General features: G+C 36.3%; 9 protein-coding genes across 10 annotated transcripts; 3 read left to right on the top strand and 6 right to left on the bottom strand.

The window, feature by feature from the left end:
* Positions 1–727: 727 nt before the first annotated feature.
* On the top strand, positions 728–2148 carry LOC104737884 (uncharacterized). Its single transcript, XM_019235061.2, has 2 exons — positions 728–816; positions 907–2148. The coding sequence occupies exon 2, from the start codon at positions 1084–1086 to the stop codon at positions 1948–1950; it is 867 nt and encodes a 288-aa protein (XP_019090606.2). The 5' UTR covers positions 728–816; positions 907–1083; the 3' UTR covers positions 1951–2148.
* A 389-nt stretch (positions 2149–2537) lies between these two features.
* Positions 2538–3460, bottom strand: LOC104734820 (uncharacterized). The gene is made up of 2 exons (XM_010454472.2): positions 3205–3460; positions 2538–3096 (listed from the first exon to the last, which is right to left on the bottom strand). Exons 1-2 carry the CDS (start codon positions 3298–3300, stop codon positions 2719–2721), a joined length of 474 nt encoding a protein of 157 aa, XP_010452774.1. The 5' UTR covers positions 3301–3460; the 3' UTR covers positions 2538–2718.
* Positions 3461–3562: 102 nt separating this feature from the next.
* LOC109128501 (mitochondrial import receptor subunit TOM5 homolog) lies at positions 3563–4404 on the top strand. Its single transcript, XM_019235062.2, has 2 exons — positions 3563–3774; positions 4132–4404. Exons 1-2 carry the CDS (start codon positions 3688–3690, stop codon positions 4210–4212), a joined length of 168 nt encoding a protein of 55 aa, XP_019090607.1. The 5' UTR covers positions 3563–3687; the 3' UTR covers positions 4213–4404.
* Positions 4405–4770: 366 nt separating this feature from the next.
* Positions 4771–6754, top strand: LOC104734821 (glycerophosphodiester phosphodiesterase GDPD6-like). The gene is made up of 8 exons (XM_019235060.2): positions 4771–4909; positions 5034–5215; positions 5293–5476; positions 5570–5644; positions 5724–5833; positions 5915–6133; positions 6223–6378; positions 6457–6754. Exons 1-8 carry the CDS (start codon positions 4897–4899, stop codon positions 6631–6633), a joined length of 1116 nt encoding a protein of 371 aa, XP_019090605.1. The 5' UTR covers positions 4771–4896; the 3' UTR covers positions 6634–6754.
* On the bottom strand, positions 6745–9977 carry LOC104734822 (replication protein A 70 kDa DNA-binding subunit B). Its single transcript, XM_010454474.3, has 10 exons — positions 9517–9977; positions 9143–9292; positions 8923–9060; positions 8654–8831; positions 8288–8558; positions 7970–8197; positions 7675–7898; positions 7426–7586; positions 7202–7322; positions 6745–7107 (listed from the first exon to the last, which is right to left on the bottom strand). Exons 1-10 carry the CDS (start codon positions 9648–9650, stop codon positions 6907–6909), a joined length of 1806 nt encoding a protein of 601 aa, XP_010452776.1. The 5' UTR covers positions 9651–9977; the 3' UTR covers positions 6745–6906.
* Positions 9952–12618, bottom strand: LOC104734819 (uncharacterized). The gene is made up of 3 exons (XM_010454471.3): positions 11412–12618; positions 11004–11323; positions 9952–10854 (listed from the first exon to the last, which is right to left on the bottom strand). The coding sequence occupies exons 1-3, from the start codon at positions 12043–12045 to the stop codon at positions 10096–10098; spliced, it is 1713 nt and encodes a 570-aa protein (XP_010452773.2). The 5' UTR covers positions 12046–12618; the 3' UTR covers positions 9952–10095.
* A 1776-nt stretch (positions 12619–14394) lies between these two features.
* Positions 14395–15993, bottom strand: LOC104734818 (uncharacterized). 2 transcript variants are annotated; one of them, XM_087481010.1, is made up of 5 exons: positions 15855–15993; positions 15272–15357; positions 14943–15172; positions 14772–14873; positions 14395–14663 (listed from the first exon to the last, which is right to left on the bottom strand). In XM_087481010.1, exons 1-5 carry the CDS (start codon positions 15867–15869, stop codon positions 14593–14595), a joined length of 504 nt encoding a protein of 167 aa, XP_087337136.1. In that variant the 5' UTR covers positions 15870–15993; the 3' UTR covers positions 14395–14592. The 2 variants fall into 2 exon arrangements, with proteins under 2 accessions (XP_087337136.1, XP_010452772.1); XM_010454470.3 differs by having other exon boundaries at positions 14395–14660.
* Positions 15994–16213: 220 nt separating this feature from the next.
* On the bottom strand, positions 16214–18182 carry LOC104734817 (PLASMODESMATA CALLOSE-BINDING PROTEIN 2). Its single transcript, XM_010454469.3, has 4 exons — positions 17816–18182; positions 17446–17685; positions 17265–17298; positions 16214–16705 (listed from the first exon to the last, which is right to left on the bottom strand). Exons 1-4 carry the CDS (start codon positions 17865–17867, stop codon positions 16441–16443), a joined length of 591 nt encoding a protein of 196 aa, XP_010452771.1. The 5' UTR covers positions 17868–18182; the 3' UTR covers positions 16214–16440.
* Positions 18183–18526: 344 nt separating this feature from the next.
* Positions 18527–21485, bottom strand: LOC104734816 (flavonoid 3'-monooxygenase). The gene is made up of 4 exons (XM_010454468.2): positions 20559–21485; positions 19569–20009; positions 19304–19474; positions 18527–19222 (listed from the first exon to the last, which is right to left on the bottom strand). The coding sequence occupies exons 1-4, from the start codon at positions 20994–20996 to the stop codon at positions 18743–18745; spliced, it is 1530 nt and encodes a 509-aa protein (XP_010452770.1). The 5' UTR covers positions 20997–21485; the 3' UTR covers positions 18527–18742.
* Between the last annotated feature and the right edge of the window lie 332 nt (positions 21486–21817).

The following is a 21817-nucleotide window of genomic DNA, read 5'->3' as shown; positions in this document are numbered from 1 at the left end:
TTTAGGGTATAATTTATAGGGGTAGGGTTTAGTATTTATAATTTAGGATTTAGTTTTTAGTATTAGAACTTTAATTCAGTTATGTGGTATTTTTGAAAAAAAAAAAATTAGTGGTATTTTTGAAAAAAAAAACTAAATTATAATATTTTTGTAATAAAAAACCAATTTAGTGGTATTTATGACAATTGCCCATCGGTAATACATGGTCATGGGTTCGAATAATCTTTTTTCACAAACCAGACAATCAAACAAAGAGTTGTTTATACAATTGCTTTGTTTGGAAATCATGTGGCATTTGCATTAGCATTACTCAGTCCTTACGCCATCATTAATAATAGGCAAATTAAATCTTACACTAGCCCAACATCATATAATATCATAGATGATTTTGTAGGCTTATTTTTTTTTTTTTGTATCATTAGTTAATAGATTGGACTCAAGAAAATAAATAAATAAATGAACCAAGAAACGAGAAGACACAGGAGTTATTGTAAGAAAGGTGAGTGTAACTTTCCAAAACTTGGTGGGCAAGGAAAATATTTTTCATTATTTTTTTTGGTAAAAAAAAATAACTCCTGTGTCGTTCTCGTTTCTTGGCTCATTTATTTATTTATTTTCTTGAGTCTAATCTATTAACTAATGATATTGAAAAAAAAAATATTTTTCAATATTTTTCATTATTTACTGGAGGGCACTATATATTACCAGCTTTTATGTTATATCAGCTGGGGTTTAATTTGTATCTTCTATCGCCACTATGAGATCTCTGCTTCTCTCCAGGCTTTGTGTTAGGGGCAACCACTTCTGCTCGTAAATGTAAGCTTCTCTTCTCTTCTCTTCGTGAATTGTTCCGTATTGCTTTCTTGTTCTGCGTCTGCTCATGTCTGATTACTCTGCACTCTGCAGAGACACTACCTCTGTGGTGTTCGATTCTTGTCGGAGACCCCTCTCTGTCACATTGTCGGGGCCGAACATTGTGGATCTACTTCCAGAGATGGGGATGTCGGTAAACTCGTCATTGGCGATTACAGTCATGATGAATCTTCTTCTTATGGAATCAAGGTTTTGGAAAAGAAGGTGCCAATGGATTTGGTGAAAGCAACGGGAACGATAGGAGCATCTCATGGCTGGGTGGCTACTTTGAGAGACGGCGTTGTGCGTCTCCAGGATGATCTCAACCCAATTGCTTCGGATTCTGACCCGAAGCGAATCTCACTACCTCCTCTCGTAACTCTGCCTCATTGCCAAACACAATTTGTAACCAACGTGGCCATGTCCTCCTCTTCTCCTGAAGACGATGACTGCATCGTGGCCGTCAAGTTCTTGGGACCTCAGCTCAGCTTATGTAGGCCTGCTCGAAAAGACAGCTCGGAGTGGGTCAACATCAGAATCGAAGAACCTGAATTCTTCTCCTCCAGAGTCATGTATTCAAGGAGAGACAAGATGTTCTCCATGCTGGGTTCTGGAGGCGCACACACGGGATCCTGGGATCTTGGACAGCATATGCACAAACCTAAGATATTGTCTTTGAGCTTCTTTACAACTCTTCCTGAGTTCTTTCAGTCAGAGTTGCAAATCCTAGATTCGTGTTGCACGACGGAACACTTGGTGGAGTCGCGACCCACTGGAGAAATGTTTATGGTAAAGACGTTCATAGAGAGAAACATGGAAATGGAGAGGAGAATGGAAACGAGGCATTCAATGGTGTTTAAGCTAAACGAAATGGGAAAAGCTACATACACCGAAGACATTGGAGATCTCTGTATTTTCCTGTCCAAGTCTGAAGCATTTTGTCTCAAGGCCAGCTCGTCTGGCCACTGCAGAAATACCATATATTACATAGAGAACAACGAACGCGGAACATTTAACCTCAAGAATAAGGAGAAGGATCGTATATTTATAACTTACCCCGCGCCTTACTACATTCCACCTCAATCCTCCTCCTATTAGTAAGCTACTAGGCTCTCTGCTTTAGTGCATTTGGTTTCATTTTTCTTTAAGGATTGTGGAAATGGAAACACTCTGAATTCTCATCATGGAAAATGGAAAAGAAACTTTCTAGTGATGTTCTGTTTTGTATTGAGTCCATATTTCTCTCCTTCTTATAGCGTTTTAAGAATAAAATATATTATTTCGTTTTGTGTTTGAGATTAAGATGTTAGCTTCCAGTTCCAGATAATCCATCCAGTAAGCATGGTGAGAAAGTTGAAACACTTATTGGATGGTGCAGTCCTCCCTCTAGTGGGCTGTGTTTTGTTCACATCTTATTGGCAATCTACAAATGCTCTGTTTTCACATGACATAAACCAATCCATCCGTAAAACTTGTTCATGGTTAAAAAAAAACATGTTAGTAGCTTTCTATGAAACAAATGTTGACAACCCTTTGAACATATGGGCACATGCATGCTTTTTTAACTTCTTCAAAACATCTGATGGGTTTACCGCATGTCCACCAAGTTTAACTACCACCACGCCACTAGGGTTAGGCGGTTAGCTTATGAGTTTTTATAAGTTACACACACTACACCAGCTAAATTCAAAAGGTTTCTCTTGGATTTCTATATATGAAACCATTTACATAGAAAAGACAGAATTGAGTTCAAATACATGAGAATCCCCATCATAAAGTGTTCATCTTAAACGCATAAAAAGTCTCTTGCTACACGAGTCAATTTGATAAACAAAAAAACCCAACCGGTTTATCAAAACACCAATGCTAATCAGATTTCTGCAAATTGGAGACAAAACCAGAAGCAGCGAAAGCAGCAGAGCCACCAAGAACAGAGACCAAAGCCACAAGAACCTGAACCACCACTTCCCAAGTGTAATCTTCAGGAACAATATAGGCACAAACGGGTCCAAGAAGGAGCAAACCAAGGCTCAAAGTGAATAGCGTCCCAGGCGTTTCAGGGTTAGTGGCGGCAGACAAAACGCCGAACTCCTCGGCTTTGGTAAGCAATCCAAGACGCTCGATGGTCGACAGAGAGAAACCTGACTTCTCTGCTAAAGACAATAGCCCGGCTTTCTCTGCTTTGGTCAGAAGCTTGAGCTGCTCAACTCTTGTCAGTAGTTTCACCTGTTGAGTCGTTGTACTCTTTTCACAGCCAAAAAAACATAAACATACAAAAAATCAATTAGATTTGGGAAGATATTATAAAAAGAAGAGGGATCAAATCAATTCTGAATTGTGTGTTACGTTTACCTTCTTTGAGGATATGGTTCTTGTTGTAGAAGGTGAAGGCTTCTTGTTCGCCATTGAATGCACTGTTAAAGACGAACAGATTAATTTAGCTGCCATTTTCTAAAAACTCTCTTGTCGAAGCTATTTTGTTTCAATGGAGGAACCGAACCACCACCAAGAAGAGAGCCTTGTAGATCACACGAGCTTTGAAGATTGTGTTGTACACGTGTCTTTTTCTCGTTGGTTAACTCTTCTCCGGTTGAAATCAATCCAAATCACTCCGTTTTTAACCGGTTAGTATTTTTAGTAGTATTAGTAAAGGTTAGTTTCGTAATTTACCGAACCCTAAACCCTTCTTAATAGAATTGGAAGTAAGTGACCGACTAAAAATTTCCCGATCCCAAATCGACCTCCGTTTATTAAAAGCCCTAGCTTTGTCTCCGAGAGACCCCAGACGATCAAACAAGTTTCGATTTTTTTTTTTTTTTTTTGGTAGCAGCAACAATGGCGAACAATGTTGTATCATTCGACAAGCTTAAAGCTTTCTGGCACTCTGAGGTTCACGACGAACAAAAATGGGCCGTTAACATGGTAAACAACTTATCTCCCCTTACCTTGTCTTCTTTTAGGTCTCGATTGAGCAATCGCAGTCGATTTCTCTTGTATGTTTCGGAACTAGATCAAGCAGTTTCGATCGAAACGATGTTTGATTGTCGGTTTAGGGTTTCCAAAAATGATTCAATTGAGACTAAAAGTTTGATTCTTTAGTATGTTTCGAGATGCCAAATTAGTTGTTGTGAGCTGATCTTTATATCTCTGTGTCTTTTATATAAAATTTTGTGTTCGTATCAGAATTTGGGTAAGAGATTTAGGGTTTATCAATCTCACAAGTCCATGTTTGGATCAGAATCCTCATATGAATTTTTTCTTTTTTTTTTTTGGGTGCAGAAACTTCTGAGAGCACTTGGGATGTTTGCAGGAGGAGTCTTCCTGATGCGTAACTATGGTGATCTCATGGGAGGAATTTGAGAAGAATGGAGAGGAGCTTCTCTCTCTCTCTCTCTCTAGTTTTATCAATTTGTCAGCTCTTATATTTCTACTCTAGAATTGGTGTACTTCGTTACTGATTTCATCTATGTGATAAGATTCAAGATTTGTGTCTTGTGTTTTCTCTGTCTGGGATTCTATATTATATGCTAAAGAGTTTATTTTTTCCATATATACAAACAACTTCTGAATTGCAATATTATCATCGACTATTTCATTCAACCATAGAGGTTTTTTTTTACAAATTTGGCTTGTCAGATCTCTGACATGCGATAGGATCCAAGCAGGCACATACGTAGTTAACAAAGGATCAGAAAGCGAGAACAGAGATCATTGCATTGTTCTCGACTTACCTTATGTTCTGCATCTTTTTATCACCGAATTATGTTTATCATATCTGTCTTATGTATGATCTCCACTTACTCTAAAAACTCTCTGAATAAAATTATTCTTTCAAACAAGGATATGCTGCAATCGAAAACAAGAGTTTACTTGCCTTCTATCTGATATCTCAGTGGAATATTCCTACTTATGCTGATTGGGTTGTTGCGATTTTTTTGGCAAAATCTTTTACACCTTGGAGATAAGCTGGTCTATCTATATAATGTTTAGACTTTGGATGCATGCAGGTTTGGTAGTTGGAGGAATTTTCAGCTCTATTCAGTCATGGGCTTCAACTGTAAGTGTCAAATCTCCAATATGATAAGAGTTCTTGGCTTTTGTAGCTAAACTAGGATTGTTTCTATGTCTAAAGATTTACAAATTTGATTCTTCGTTTAAGCAATTTTTATTATGTTTTGCAGATCTTCTACCGTTTCTTTTACTGTCGTTGTTGGTTGCTGATTGTGCCTCAAGGCCATTGTATCGTCTCCCAAGTGAAGCAAAACATGCAACCAAGAAACCGCTTCAGACTTCTCGTCCTTATAATCTTGCACACAGAGGATCAAACGGAGAGTTCCCTGAAGAAACTGCTCCTGCATATATGGTACTGGATCTCTATACAAAAGTTTCTACCTTTACACTACTTTTGTCCCGGTTTCAGAAGGTTGTTTTTGATTGCAGAGGGCCATTGAGGAGGGTGCAGATTTCATAGAAACAGATATTTTATCATCAAAAGACGGTGTTCTGATATGTCATCACGATGTTAATCTCGATGATACAACCGATGTTGCAGACCATAAGGAGTTTGCTGACCGTAAGAGAACTTATGAAGTCCAAGGAATGAACATGACCGGCTTCTTCACTGGTAACTCCAGTAACATCTCTTTGGTAATAATACAATTTTTCAGGGTTAATTATTTCAAATTTTAACAATGAGACTGAACATGCCCAATAACAGTTGATTTCACTCTCAAAGAACTGAAAACACTTGGTGCAAAGCAGAGGTATCCTTTCAGGGATCAACAGTACAATGGTAAAATCTTTTATGGTGTTACACATTTTGAGATGTACTGTTGCATAATGAGTTCTAAACGAGTTATTTGGTATCTCAGGTAAATTTCCGATTATTACCTTCGACGAGTATATTTCGATAGCACTGGATGCACCTAGAGTAGTTGGGATATATCCAGAGATCAAAAATCCGGTTTTCATGAATCAGCAAGTAAGCAAACCATAATCTTAGCTTTCAACTTTTAGTCACTAAATGGAGAGGTTGTTATATGGTTGTTGGAAACTTCTGCAGGTGAAATGGGCGGATGGTAAAAAGTTTGAGGATAAATTTGTGGAAACTCTGGAGAAATATGGATACAAAGGCTCATATATGTCTCAAGATTGGTTAAAGCAGCCAATATTTATTCAGTCTTTTGCAGCAACTTCGCTTGTTTACATTTCAAGCATGACTGACTCACCAAAATTGTTCTTGATCGACGATGTCACTATTCTAACAGAAGACACCAATAAGGTCTTTTACTTATTTACATTCTTCCTCCTAATTTTGTTTTCAAATCAATCAGAATGGCTTTATAATAAGATAAATGAATGTGAATGCAGACATACGCGGAGATTACATCAGACGCATATTTAGATTACATTAAACCATATGTAATTGGGATTGGTCCATGGAAAGACACAATTGTGCCTGTGAACAACAACCGTCTCATGACGCCAACAGATTTAGTTGCAAGAGCGCATTCGCGTAATCTTCAGGTATGTGTGTAGGACTTAAAGTTCTGTCTCTGGCTATCATCTTGCATTAACCTTCACGCTGAATAATGTTTTTGCTAGGTACATCCATACACATACCGTAATGAGAACCAGTTTCTGCATCTAGATTTTAATCAAGACGCATATCAAGAGTATGATTATTGGCTCAATAAGATCGGTGTTGATGGTTTGTTCACTGATTTCACCGGAAGTCTACACAATTACCAGGAATTGAGGACTCCTTTGCCACAGCAATAGTGACGACTCCCACTTGGATTTGTTCTTTTATTTGAATTCTTAAGCTAGCAAAATTTTGTAGAACCCTTGGAACTTTTCATGTTCTTCAATATTATAATAAATTGCTTCCACTTTTTCCAAATAGCTCTCAGAATTGATAGTTGCAACACTTGCAAAGATTTAAAAGTCAATTCTCTTATAACATGAACTAATTTAACCGACTGCAGAGAAACTTACAAACTTAGTGACTCTTTAGTTCAACAAAAGCCAGACAAAACATGCTTGAGGTTAGAATTACGGAGATGTCTTGTTCTTGGAAATTTCTTGGAGCAATAATCTTGTTTCAGCAGCAAAGTCAATTGGAGAAACACCCCTTACTGTTATCCTCTGCCTCTTCTCACTGTTATACTCTTGCTGAGAAACACTGATCCGGAAGAGATGAGATGACCAAGTAGTTTCTTTCAGTTTTGTCTGAAACTCATTTACTTCACCTTCCTGGAGAAAACCAACATAACATCGTACCTTACATCAGAACCTGGATAATCAAGAATGTGTTCTTAAAGGTTTTAAATTGTTGTAGTTTTCTTACCTCTGATTTTAGTTTATCGAGTTCATCAGCTGTGCAGCCAATAATCTTCTCCGCTTCATCATTGAATGCAGAAAACCAAGCTTCTCCCGTTGAGTCAGAGACTTTCACCGCCATTATATACCTGATCATGCAATAAGTAAACATGATTAAAGAGGAACAGAAGAAAAACAAGTTCTAATGTTTGTTCTTAAATAGGAACTTTTTGAATTGCACTGTCATCTTACCTTAAACTGCATTCTTGATCCTTTTTCTGACAACCTTCACACCAATAACCAGAGTCCATTGCTTCAGTCACTTTCTTGTTACAGGTCTTGCAAGCACGGTACCACATTGTTTGATCTGGCTTGATGAAGCTTATGTAAGCTCTAGTACTGAAGAATACAGGCTGCAATACACATACAAGACACATAACTCAACTTTTCTGTCTCTTAGATCTTAATATGTAAATAAATATGTGAAAGTGTTTCAAGCACCTTCTCTTCGCCTAAAGATGGGTTGCTAATGATGTGAGAAAGAGAAACTCTGTCAGAATACATGGATCTTGATCCATTATTGGCAGGAGAACTCATCCCAGAACCAATGGCAGACATAGATGTCTCTTTACCTTCAGAATCATACCAAGATTTCAACTTGGTAGCTTCTGGAGAATCAGGATTTATCACTACATTGCTTCTGCTGATCGTAGACAATGAAACACCTAGCAAAATAAGGTTTACATCAGCAACAAGTTAAACAAGGTACCAATATAGTATAAAAGTCGAAATTTACCTTGAAAATCTCCAACTTTGAGAGACTTAATAGCGATAACAGGGTGATTATCAGCCATGAATAGCAGTTCTTGACCTATGCCAGTTGCTAGATCATTCCAAAGGGACACCACAACTGTTTTCTTTGTCTCGTCAGCTAGAGTTATATCCCTCTTTGGGATCATCTCATTGTCATTCCTCCTTCTAATGCTCATGGTAGGAGATACACTTTGAACAACACCAATAACATCTGGAAATGAAATAATATTGAAGACACTAAATATCGTCATAAACCAAATTTTAACAGCAAGAAGAGTTTTATACGGGAAACAGCTCTTACCGATAAGGTCTTTCTGATTAACGTATGTACTCAACTCATCAATGGGCACAAAGTTGAACTTTATCTCAGGGGTAAACATTTCTTCGTTACTAGCTTCTTCAACCTCTGAATTCTCATTTAGAGTCATCTCATAATCATTCTGAACCGTCTTGAACTGCTTATTAGCAAGCTTAAGCGATCCCCTAGATATATAGTAAACCTTTCCCATCTCGAATCTGTCATAAAACTTCTTTGCAGCTGCGTTAAACATGGTTGCTTGAATCTGTGTTCCCTGGATTTCCATAAACGAAGAATATCAATAAACCCACATAAAAGTCTAAGACAATAATAAATCAGAAACCATAGAATTCATCAAAGCAGCCTTACTTCCTCATCAGTTAGTTCCACATTAAACACACATCCTTCTCCTCTAGCATTGTTGTAAGTTCTCATGACTCCTTTGTTTGTGACACGAACTTTAATGGTCCAACTCCCTTGATAAGGGTTCAAGGACACAAGCGGATGAACCCTCCTGGTCATAGCCATTCTTGCAGCTGGTGCAGCACTACAAGAAAAAAAGCAACAGAGGTTGGTGTTAAGCAACATTCACAAACAATTAAATCAAAGAATATGAATCCATAAGAAGGTTCACTTACTTTCCCCTTTGCTCATTGATGATCTGTGAAGCTGATCTAGCAACAAACTCCTGCTTAGGTTTCAACACTATACCCGTGGACTTAATCTCTGATTCTAGTGCAGAAGCAACAGCCTCACATTTTGTTATAAGCATATATCTGAAAGAAGACAAAGATTAGTTTCTCTTTACTTAACAATCTTGGACCATCAAAGAAGCTATAAGAGATTTATCATAATTACTTTTCTTCTGATTTTCCTGGAATATCATTAACGGTGTAATCAAGGAGACGAATGAGACCCAGATTCTGAATCTTTCCAGCGACGATATCAGATGTCAAAGTCGCTGGTAACATTGCTTTCATCTTCGTCTTCCCGTCATTAGCACTAAACCTGGGTAAATAAAATAAAAAGGCAAAATCACACATGTCAAGCAACATAGATACTTCATCGAGCCCTCAAAATCAAGGCTTGGCAAGACTCTAACAAAACCCAGATCTGAAACCCTAATCTAATTTATGGCAAGAGGTATCTTATAAACAAATCAGAAGAACCCATATCGATTACATACAAGATCTAGAGAGGTCTGTTATATGAAAGGAGGTTAAGAAACTTACGTATATCGATTGCCAACGGCCTTAAGATCTACGACCTGGACGACGATTTGGGGTCGAAGAACCGAAGATGAATCAAGGGATTGATTAGATAAGACTGTCGCGATACCATCTTGTGTCACTGCTGTGTTCTCCATTTCTCTTTCTCTCTCTCTTTCTCGAATACCCTAAATTTTAATTTAGTGAAAAGACGAAGAAGAGTGAGAGTGTTTTTGTAAAGTAAAAAAGTTTTGCGCGGGAGCTATTAGGTTTTTGGTTAATTGTTCCCGCCGATCTTACTTTGTCTTGTTTTCAAAACTTCACCGCCTCTTCTTGTCTCGTTTTTTGGTTTATATTGGCGCCTCGTCCCAAATCCTCTCTCGAAGCTAGAAAGGTTTCGACCCAAAACTTTGTTGGTTTCGTCACAATTTAGCTTTGATATGTTGTATACACATTGAATTTGACAAAAACATATTATTTGCTTCGATTTTTCCAGTATGTTTGAATCTGACATGATAAGTTGTACCAATCTTTTACATATCTATATATATACATACACACACTAAGTACCAATTTGAGTAATAATGCTTTCTTTTTTTTATATTATGGATGCTGTTCTGTTTGTTCCATGAGAAACAGCATCTTCTGAGCATTTAACACAGCAGAAGACCCTTGTTTTGTTTTCTCAACAATCTGTTTTATCAGATGCTTCTCCATCTCATCTTCTTCTTCTTCTTCTTCTTCGTCGCTCAGACCAAGTAGATCTTGCAGCCTTGAGAAATTCACATCCTCTGAAGTTCTTGACGAGTCCTTTACGTAATCCTTATGGCTCCAAGGTGAACTTTTGCTTGAAGATTCTTCTTGCCGCTCATTCTCACATTGTAAATCATCTTCTTCTGAGTAGTCGTTTATATCCATCAGTTCCTCGTAAGATTCGTTGAATGCATCAAGTGCTTCCCCTGCTAGATTCATAACCAGAGGTTGTATTTCTCCAGGATTATGATTCTTCTCTCCAGAAACTGGAAGATTTGCGTCTCTCTTGTAATTCATCACTTCTTGGCTTTGCCAAATCCTTGGCAATGGTTTCTTCTTTTCCTGTGCTTCCACGACCAGCTGTTCCACTCTACTCTCGCTCTCTTGTAAGGCAATCTCAAGTTCTTTAATCCGTCTTTCATAACGTGAATTGATAACTCCGAGCAGACGCAAGCTTAACTCACGAGGTGAGACTATATAGTTTCCTGTTTCAGGTGTTGAATTGCCACTCCATTCCTGCTTGGACTCAGTTTCATGAAAACGCTGCCTTTCAACCTGATCATCTCTCAGCTCACCCTCTGCAAAGTCTTCTTCAAAAGCTGGCTCCAGCTGCAGAATTAGGAAACAACATGAACTTCTATAGATGATTAAACAATGGCTACTTTTAAGATCAAATATTTGTTTATTGCAGCGGGATAACTTCCAGAATGAACATTCAAGATCGGCCAAAAGAGCAAAAGCTAGAGTATAAAGCTCACCTCAAAGATATCTGGGAGTTTTGTATCAATGTTGGAAGATTTTATGTTGATCTCCAGCCTTTCAAGTTCAGCTTCAAGTTCTGCTTCAATTTCACTTATAGATTCTGAATTATCTGCTGTCTTTTCACCACCAATGTGTAAATCATCTTCCACTGTCAATGAGTCTTTTGTCTTAAGATCATCTTCTAAATCCTTTACCAAATTGTCTGTCTGCTTAGACTCGACTCTGACCTTGTTTAGTTCGGTCTGGTTTGCTACAAATGATGACATTATCCCAATTGAAATCCCAACGCATAGCAGCATCGCTGCATCTTTTGATCCTGAAAAAAACAAATAACACTATAAAGTCTCTCTCCTCTGTCAGTACAAACAAATCTTACATTTCCAAAAAGATAGCAAAAAGTTTACCAATCCCATGATCTGATCTTCTAGTAGCGCTCTTGGCACCTCCAACTCCCCTCTTAGCATAAAGAACTGAAGATTCCAACTTCCTAAGCTGAGGAATCCTGCATTCCGGAACATGCTGGCTGATAGAATCTCCAGTGTTGTTGCTAATCACTTTTTTACAATCGGTAACAAGCAAGGGCCTCAAAACTGAGCCACCACAAGGTGATGGAAACGGGCTACGCATATATTCCTCCATGGACAAATTCTCTCTATGTAACCGAGAGATTACGCTCCCCTCCATAGAAAAAGGCTTGATACGACACTGGTTTCTCCTAAGAAAGGCTCTGTTCCCAAAAGAACCTGAACGAATCTCATCATTACTTCCAAAATACTCCTCATTACTCGAAGCTACTTCCACTCCATGTGAATTGTCACATTTAGAAAGATCAAAAGTTTCCCCATTTAGGCAATCCTCAAAGTTTTCTTCACTTGTTGGTTTCTTGACTCTTATCAATTGACTAGCCAAGCATCTCGGAGATTCTAGCTTCACATTATTCAAATCTTCAGAAGACGATTTACCTTTTGATGATACATTTTGCAAATGTTTGGTTATATATCCTGTAGCAGCAGTAGCTGCGATTAACCATAGATCCATTTCCTTCTCTCTTTGTCCTCAACAATCAAGAGAGTACAAGGAGGATCCTCTCCAATCCAGCTCCATAAACACTCCTCATCATCATCAAACGAACTCACGCCAAGCTTTAGGAATCAAATGCTCAGCCTTTCAGTTACGAAGAAAGACGCTAAAATAAGCATAAAAGCTACCGCACCAATGTCAGAATATGAGAGAACAAACCCAAATTAGCAAACTTCGACAGGAAACCTCAGAACCCCAAAAACCCTAATGCATCATACTATGAGGAAACCGAAGTACCCAGAAAAAAAGCTTGGGGCTTTCCAGCAGAGAGGAGGTGATGAAGCAGTAATCAAAGAAATAAAAAAGAAGAAAAGGACACGAATTTGAAGCTTTGGAGAGTACAGCAATGAATAAAGTGGAGGAGAGATTAAAGGAAGGAAATGATCTTCATTCTTCATATATTCATAGGCCGGCAAGTTAGTGAAGAAGCCGTACGAGCCACCAAGGGTTACTACAATTTCTTCTAATTTCCCCCAATTAATAATGTCAGAGAAACGAAAAAAAGACAAAAAAAAAAAAAACAAATTTGACGACTTTTTTTTTTGTTTTTTGTTAAAGACTTAAAGGGGTCAATCAATGTCGTCATCATAGACATCCGGTTTGCATCGGTTCATTTGGTTTTCCAACTCATCGGGTTTAGAAAAACATAAATAGTTTTCTTTTACCCTGAGATAACCATGAATAGTTTTTTGTTGTTGTTTAATTGTTACATTATTTTAATCAAATACCTTAATCGGTTTTTACAAAGCTTATTTTTGCAGCTTAGTTTGGTCAAAATTTTGAAATACTAATTTACTAATAACTCACTTTCTTATTATTCACTTTGGTTGTACATTAACTCATTTAGTTTGAATAGAACTTAAAACAGTAAGTCTTAGATTCACCAGTCAAGTACTAATTTTCTATTCCTAAACTACGCACAAGTACGAATTGTCTATATAAATCAAGTGACTACTGCCACAACTACTTACAGTATTTACACATCTAGAATTTTTTGTAAAGTTTATAGCATATCTATCATTGTATCATAAATAGTTTTGAGCCGAATACAATATAAAAAATATTTCTTCTTTTAACAAAAAGTGTCGTTTTAGAGCATTATTTTTCTTTCACAAAAATGTCGTTTTTTTAAGATATTTAAAAAAATCAAATTTTACTTTTATTGCTAACTTTTCTAGTGTATTTAATATATATTTTACATTTTTAATTTATTTTTTAATTTATGTAAAACTTCTCCAAATGACACTTTTTGTGAAACATAATGAGCAAGTTCTAGACATCAACTATAACTAGTTTTTACTATGTTTAACAAAAAATGTCATTTTGACATGTTTCCCACAAATTAAGACAACTATGTAAATTATTATTAAATTACTTGTAATCTACTAATAAAGCTATCTTTCTTATTAGTAATCCGAATTGAAATTTTCTCTTAAAAATAAGATTAAAAAATGGAAAACAACACTAGTAAAAATATTAAAAATATATATATTTAATGACATTCTTTGTGAAATGGCTAATATGTTTTATGATATGTGTCACTTTCTTACAAAACTGATTTAGCATTCAATTAATCAATAAATGTCTTGAAACAAGTAATGAAATTGTTGACTAGAAGGGAAAAAATACATACTTTATTTATTGAAGGATGGCAAACTATGGATATACATTTATGTATATTAAATTTGTAATTAATATAATTACTTAAAATAATTAAGATATTTTATGGGATGATTTAAGATATTTTGAAAATGAAACTAAACAATCTAAAAAAATGAAGGTAAAGTGCCACCATATTTACTCAAATGGTAATAATGTGCTTGTAGAAACTAAAGTCAAAGATGTAATTAGGCTCATAAAAAAAAAGAAATGACAATATTCAAAAAAGTTCAAATAAATAAGGAAGTATTTTCTCTCTTTTTTTTTTGATGAAAACCCTATAAATGTTACAAAAAAAATCATTATAAATTGAAACAATAGCAAAGTAAAATTATCGACAATTTGACACAAAATAAAAAAATTAAGTAACAATGTATTTTTAAAAAATTTGGTAAATGATGATAAGTTTTATTTATTTTTTGGAATTTGAGAAATATAAGTAATGGTTTTTAAAAAATTGACATATTTTGTGTTTATAGCGATATATGAAATAATAATACTAACGGTCACTTATAAAAACAGCGGGATAATTTAAAATTCAGTTTAAGTTTTATCATTTCATATAATATTAAAACCCGCGAAATTTAAATGTGCAAAAAGTAAATGCTAAAACCAAACACAAATTTTCAGGATTAAACATATAAAATATGATGAAATCAAAAAAGTGAGTTTATTAATAAGATATAAAGTAAGAATGAGGAATGTCAATGTGATCAAGTCACATGTCAGTAAAGTCCAATCTTACCTAGCTTAATTGTAAGTAACTTGAGATCCAAGAAAAAAAAAACTTAGTTACAGATGCACTCACTTAAGCAACTACAGCAAAGAAGCTCAGGAGAAAATGTCTTAATCAATTCGATGAAATACACAAGGATGTGGGCTTTGAGGTCTTTGACGTTTAGTTTCTCCAATATCTCCTTATACAAAAAGAAACCAAAGAAATCACATTATAAACACACCAGCACAATATCATTATCTCATTTTTTAACGAAAATTGAATCAAATAAACAAATCGTGGTTCTCACCTGCAAGCCGAAGCGTCCTACGTTTTTTTTTCGGAGAAGGCAAAGCCAAAACTTGTGGCCGATGTTTCTTGGTTGGAGATGTATCAGTGGTCACCAACGAAGCTGCCAAAACAAAAAATTAGGCACCTTGTGTAGATAAGTTGAAGGACTAAACATAAACTATAAAATCACCTTTATCAGGACATGAATGTGACAGCAACATGAGTCCATGAAGAGGCTGATGAATTATAGAGCCCCCATCTAAAGTACTACGTTGAAGAACCGGTGTAGAATTATCTTCCTTAACGTTACCAGATGAGCTGTATTTAAGATCTGACATTTGTAATACGGGAGCTGGGGATCTGCACACTTCACATAGCCAAATGTGGGGGACAGATCGCAAACAGACTCTTGCGCAGTAGCTGCAGAGAGATACAGAACAGAAAGATCGAATGATAATCACAATAATCATGTAAAAGAGTGCTTAACAGAAATATACAAAGGAGTGAAACTTGTCATACATATGCTCTCTGACTTTTCTGCAACTGAAACAAGTCATTATGTAATCCTTAACGCCAACATCTCCACATACTTGACAAGGCTCCTCCTACGTAACAAAAAAAAAAAGTATCAATTACAAATCAGCAGAAATTTTGATTGATCAAAATTTTGATTTAAATCCTGACTTATAACGAAGTACGATGACTGATCATGCTTAACATTTTTTTCTGAATCTGTGGAATTTTCAACAAGAACATCATAATAAAGACGATGGGTTCAATCTAACATCATCCCTAGAATCTTGTAGTATTTGATGAGCCAATCAAACAGTTGTAAAATATTCTAAGCAGTGGTCTTCTTGAACAAGAAAACAAAAAAAAAAACAATTGTATTTTAGATAATAAATCAAGATTAATCCCAGTGTTGATCAACACAAAAATCAAGATTAATCAGAAACTCTTTAAGGTTTTCACAACTCAAAATCATAGAGACTCGATCAAACTAAAGAAAGCCAATAAGCAGAACACAAAACACCCGATAATCAAAAAATAAAAACATGAATCTTGAAATCGTTATTTAATGAAAGGAGCGTGAGGATCTTACAATTAGATTCACCATAGTTTGTACGTTTTCTTAAAGATCTTCCAATAGAGTTTTTTGATGGATTTGGTAGAAATTTATTAGAGAAAAAAAAACAAAAAAAAAAAGGGGAAAGAGATTGGTAGTCTTGAAGTAAAAGAAGAAGCGGTTTTCTTAACAAAATCATCAATTTAATGTTTTATGTTCTGCCGATGGAACACGCTAATTCAACCAGAGTGTTTTCATAACCACACAAAACCAAACCAAAACCATATTTGAGATGCTTTAATCACAGCGTTGAATTCGAATCACAAAAATGGAAATCTAATCAACAGTGAATCCTAATGTGTTTTCTTAGTTAAGTCCTAACTTCTCTGTCCCTATCCGAACGAAACCATAACTTTAAACCGTTTGAAAAAAAAAGATAAAGAATCCATACCAAACCATCTATAGTAGATTTGGTTTTACATTAAGAACCGTTTTCTTAAACCGGAAAATAAAAAAACCGAACCGAAATTCGGATTATAATCATCTCTGATACAACAAAATAATAACATAAATAACATTTTTTTTTTTTGGCTGAACAGAAGAAAACGACAGCGATTCTTCTTCAGATCATCATCAAGACAGACCACAAGCTGGTAAAGAGAAGGCTGTAGGAGTTATGTAGCGTGAAACCGGAGCTTTCGGTTGAGTAATCCGGGTTAAAACCGGTTCCAGTAGCATCAGTGACATTGCCTCCTAATAATCCGGTAGTTGGTGTGCCAGTGTATGGACTGTTTCCACCGGGAAATGTGTTGATGCTGCTGCTTCCTTTTGGACTGTTTTTGCCTGGCGTCACAGTGCTGCTGCTGCTGCTGCTTCCACTAGAACCACTGTAAAACAAACAGTCATACTCATAATCAACAACCTAATCCAATATTTGTTATCTTAATTTAGGCCTTGATTGTTTTGTTTAATATATACTTAATATTTATTTATTTTCCAAATAAAATCAAGTATAAGATATTTCTTCATCAGTAATGTGGTTTCCGAACGAAAAAGGTGTCGGGATTCTTTTAGAAAAGTGTAGACCAAAGCAGATTAGAGCAACAAAATAAAACCATGTCAAATACACTAATGACTAGTCATAGGTTCAAACTTTATAATCCCAAAGAAGGCAATTGAACTTTTGGAGATGTGATCAGAAGTTTAATATAAAAAAAAGTGCACTTTTGACCCAATCAAGCTTTTTGTCCACTTTTTTTCTTTCCCACAAATAGGCATTATAAGTTAGTTAATCCACAATTAAAGTATAGTAAATACAGTTAATCCACCATTAAATTAAAGTGTAGATCTATTAAATACAGATGATAGTATCTTTTTGTTTGTCTCTCCTTCAATTTCTAGATAAAGCCATTAAGAGAGTAAATGTGTTGAAGCAAAGAGCCGTACCTAGCACTTGAAGGGAATGCACATCCTGTATAGCCTGTGACAAAAAAAGTTCACACATTAAAGAAAATATGTCAAAAATATATCAAATCTAGTCTCTACTTGAATCTCTAGTATACTCTAATCTTTAATACCATTTCTTGTAAGCCTAGTTACCAAAAGACCTTGGATCTGAGGAACTTACTGGGATCAGTGATGGTAAGAATAGCAGTACCGGTGAAGTTACAAGATTCAGAAGCTTGACCTTTCTTTTGAAAGAAGCTATTAACAGCATAGTTACAGTGAGCTCTAACATTGTCAGGATTGAAGCAAGACCCTTTTGGGTGAGTTGGGTTACAATCAGCTCCATTTCCACAGGCATAGTCTAACGTCCTCTGTAGCACTGAGTCACTAAGCCCTGTTTTGCACACACACCATGAGGCACCTACCAAAGTACAAAAAAAAAAAACAGAGGAGAGTAATGGTAAGGCGCAAGAACCTAAAGGCTTAGACTGAAACTGGGTTCCATAAAATAAACACTTTAAGGGATAAGAGGGAAGAGTGACTGTTCTTACTAGAATGACCAGCCATGAGGAGAGTGAGGAGATAGAGAACCAGAGCAGCCATGGATGGAGTCCAGATATACAAATGTCACTGTTAAACTTGTTGAGAGAGAGAGAGATCTTATGATAATTTTGGAGGAGAAGAAGAAAGAGATAGGTTGCACAAATGAACGCAGAGAAAAGAGAGACAGTGAGAGAGAGAGAGAGAGAGTCGATGCTAAGCAGTACTGGAGATTGAGAGTGACTACTTGTTCCGTGACTCTTGTTTCTTCTATAGCCCCTTCTTGAGTCAGCTTTTCCCATTATCGTAGCTCTCTGTGTGAACACACCCGAACTTGTAAGTACATCTTTTTGAAAATCTGAAATTACAACAAACCCTTTGAATGCTTATAAAAATTTAGAAGTAAGGAGTTAGGACTGAGGTACAAAAAATTGATATTAAAAAAAAAAGTAAGAAATGTCCACAGATAATTAGGATGGTACAAAAAAATTACTATTAGTAATTTTCTATTGTCTACAAAGATTTTACTATTTATAACTTACTGGAAAACGCCAACTGAATGTATAATGTAACATGTGTTGCAGAAATGCAGAGTTGCAGGTGGTGGTGTTCCACCTATATATGAAATAATGGAAAAATCTGATTTTGTTGGCCAAAAAAATCTAGAATTTTTAATGCATGTGGTATTGTAAGGAAAAGATTTTAATACAACTGCGGTACTGTAAAAAAGAAAAATATGTTTTATTTTGCTCTAATGTGAAGAAAAAACACACAATTACTGTTTAATTCACAAAACAAAGTAACAAACATTATAGTCGTTACATTCGCAGTATTTGATTACTTGATTTGGCGTTACACTTTCTTACATTAAGGCCATTTAAAAACTTTTTAACTTCGCGCAAGCCCTATGTCTTGTGTGCGAGAAGCAAACTTAGATTTTAACCCGACCCTAGTCCATAAACATTCGGGGCCAACCTTGGCTTAGGATGCACCACCAAAGGAACAGCTCTTTGCAGAGTAAGACCATACTTCTCTTCCATATTCAGCTTCTCCGGCGTAACTCCTCCGGCCAACTCCCATTCAAATCCGTGAACCAGTGTCGCCGTTAGCATCTGAATCGTGCGTAACCCTAAACTTAAACCAGCGCAGATTCTTCTCCCGGCTCCGAACGGTATTAGCTCGAAATCGCTTCCTTTCACATCAACACCAGCTTTTTCACCACCAGGTAAAAATCTCTCGGGTTTGAACGATAACGGGTCGGACCATTGATCAGGGTCACGGGCTATGGCCCATATGTTGGTTAACAGAGTCGATCCTTTCGGGATATGGTAACCGTTGATCTCACAGCTCTCTGATGCGATGTGTGGTAACGAGAGTGGCGTTGGTGGGTGAAGCCTAAAATTCTCTTTGATAATTGCCTGTTTTAAACCAAAACCGGATAAAATATTGCTCGTAAACCAAAAAATAAGTCCAAATTACCGGTTAGAGTGAACCGTTACCTGAAGGTAGGGAAGCTGAGAAATGTCTGATTCGCTAACGAGCCTGTCCCGGCCCACTACGGAATCAAGTTCTTGTTGGGCTTTAGTCATTATATCCGGGTGACGGATAAGTTCAGCTATAGCCCAGTCAACCGTACTTGCTGACGTGTCAGTTCCAGCTGTGAACATGTTCTGTAATAATCACAAACAAAAAAAAAAAAGTCAGTATTTCTATACTTGTACAACATCTTAAGAAATTAATTATTATTAATATACGATTACGAACCAATAGCAATGCTTTAATCTCAGTATCCGTTAAGCTTCCACCATCACCGTCAAAATCAGTTCCTTTGAGAGAGATTAAAGTGCTAAGCATAGAAGTATGCTTTTGATCTTGACCGTTCATCTCGTGCTCTTTCAGAATCGACGATAGAAAAGCGTCGAATCTCTTGTGTAATCTTTTCATTTTACCAGCGACGCCTTGTAAATCTAACCAGTCGAGTGACGGCACGAAATCTCCGATGTTAAACACTCCGGCGAGAGACATCATTTCGGTCACCATTGATCGAAACTCTTCGGCTTTGTGATCGGCGTCGGCGCCGAACAGTCGCCGTCCGATCATCTCTCGTCCAAGTGCGTTGACAACACACATGTTCACCAACTGGCCTAGATTCACGGCTTTCGTGCCTACTTGCGCTAGCTCCCGCGTCAGTGTTGCAACCTCTTCCTGCACAGTTCAGATTTACTCTGTTTTGTTATGTTTTCTTTTCTTTTAATCCTAGTTAGATCTTTCCAACATAACCATCTCATAGCCTAAATAATCTAACTAGGAACTATAAACCAATGGATTCAGTAATCTCGATTTGTTTTGAATTTCGGATTACTGAAATCGACCCGGGTTTTAAAACAATATCTATAAACTTAACCCAAGCTATCTATTTAATCCTGACATACATATCTTATTATTCATCAATATGTTTTGATGAAAATGCAGTTTTTTTAAAAATAGCGTATAGTAGTCTGACATTGAGAAACTCGTGTCGTGTGACACTACCCTTTAACTTAAAGTAGCAATGTTAGTGTTATCAGTAAGTATTTTCGTTAGGATTCCTAACTCTTTCACCATTAGTAATTCTTAATTCTTCTCTCAATTTATTTTCACAAATTGATTAGTGCCATATAGAAAATCAAAAACATAGAAACGACATGATAACAAAATTATAGGTGATCATCTATAGCGGTTAGAAAATGAGAATAACGTTTATAATGGTTTAACCTGTCGAACATGTTTGAAGTCTTCGAGAGCTTTAGCCGAAAAAAGATGAACAGAACTAATTTTTCTCAACATACGCCATCGTTGTCCGTAAGGCGCAAAGACAAGATCTTGGTAGTTGTAGGCCATGTGTTTGGCTCCTGAGTTAGGTGGCCGGCTAGCGAAGTTGGCATCGTGGATTTTCAAGAACTGCTCGGCCACGGATTTAGAGGCGGCGACCACGACGTCCACGAAACCTAGTCGGAGGTGGAGTATCGGACCGTAAGTGGTTACCATGGCGGTTAGAGCTCGATGAGGCTTGGGGCCCATGTGAGGGAGGTTTCCGATGATAGGCCATGGATTTGGGCCTGGTGGGAGGCGGGGGTTGCGGCGGCGAGAGAAGAGGAAGAGGAGGCAGAAGAGGACAGTGGCAAGGACTACCGTCAGGAAGAGAGTCGGCATAGCTAGTGTTTGGCTTTGAATGGTAAGTGAAAAATGAGGATTAACAAAGAAAGCTTTATATAGAGGGGTGTTTTTTTCTTTAAATCAAATCCATGCATGTTTTTCAAAATAGTAAAATGATTTTTAAAGCTATAAATGTCTTTATGTGAAACATGTTTTTTTAAACCAATGTCTATATTTTAACAAATGTCTCTATGTAAAAAATGTTAATTAATTTAAATTGTTAAAATCTTTTACTTTTTAAATGTATCTTTCATTATTTTTCTTATTTTAATGAACACAAATTTACATGATTTATTCAAATTAAATTTGGGGTTTTAAAGTTCATAAATGATAAATAAAAATATTATTTCACTAACAATAAAGAAAATTTTTTACATTTATAAATATGCGAAGCTCCTAACCACAATGCTATAACCAAATTAGAGAATTAAACACCTTAACAATTTAAACAAACAAAAAAGTGATATACAACATATATATTATTATGATGCGTCCTTTAGAAACTCAGTTATTTCAGTACTAGCCGATTATTCGGAAACTCCGGACATTTTCTTTCATTCAACGGTGGTAGCTAGGATATTTGTGAATGGTAGGTAAGATATGTGGTTTAGAATGTTGGATGACATGAGATGTTATGGTCGATAGAAGACAATTTTTTTTGTATATTACACTTCTTTCAGAATTCTTTCTTTATTACTAGTGTCTTTAATTATGTGCTGTTGTTTTATTCTCGAAGCGGGATGGAGGTTCCGATGATAACTAACTACGTACATCATATATATATAGTGGCTAAATGTTAATTTATCCTTTATAGAATA

Source organism: Camelina sativa, chromosome 13 (assembly GCF_030686135.1).
Source record: "Camelina sativa cultivar CO46 ecotype springtype chromosome 13, ASM3068613v1".
Classification (NCBI taxonomy): Eukaryota; Viridiplantae; Streptophyta; class Magnoliopsida; order Brassicales; family Brassicaceae; genus Camelina; species Camelina sativa.
The sequence above is the reverse complement of the archived record's forward strand: the minus strand, read 5'-3'. Positions and strand labels throughout refer to the sequence as shown.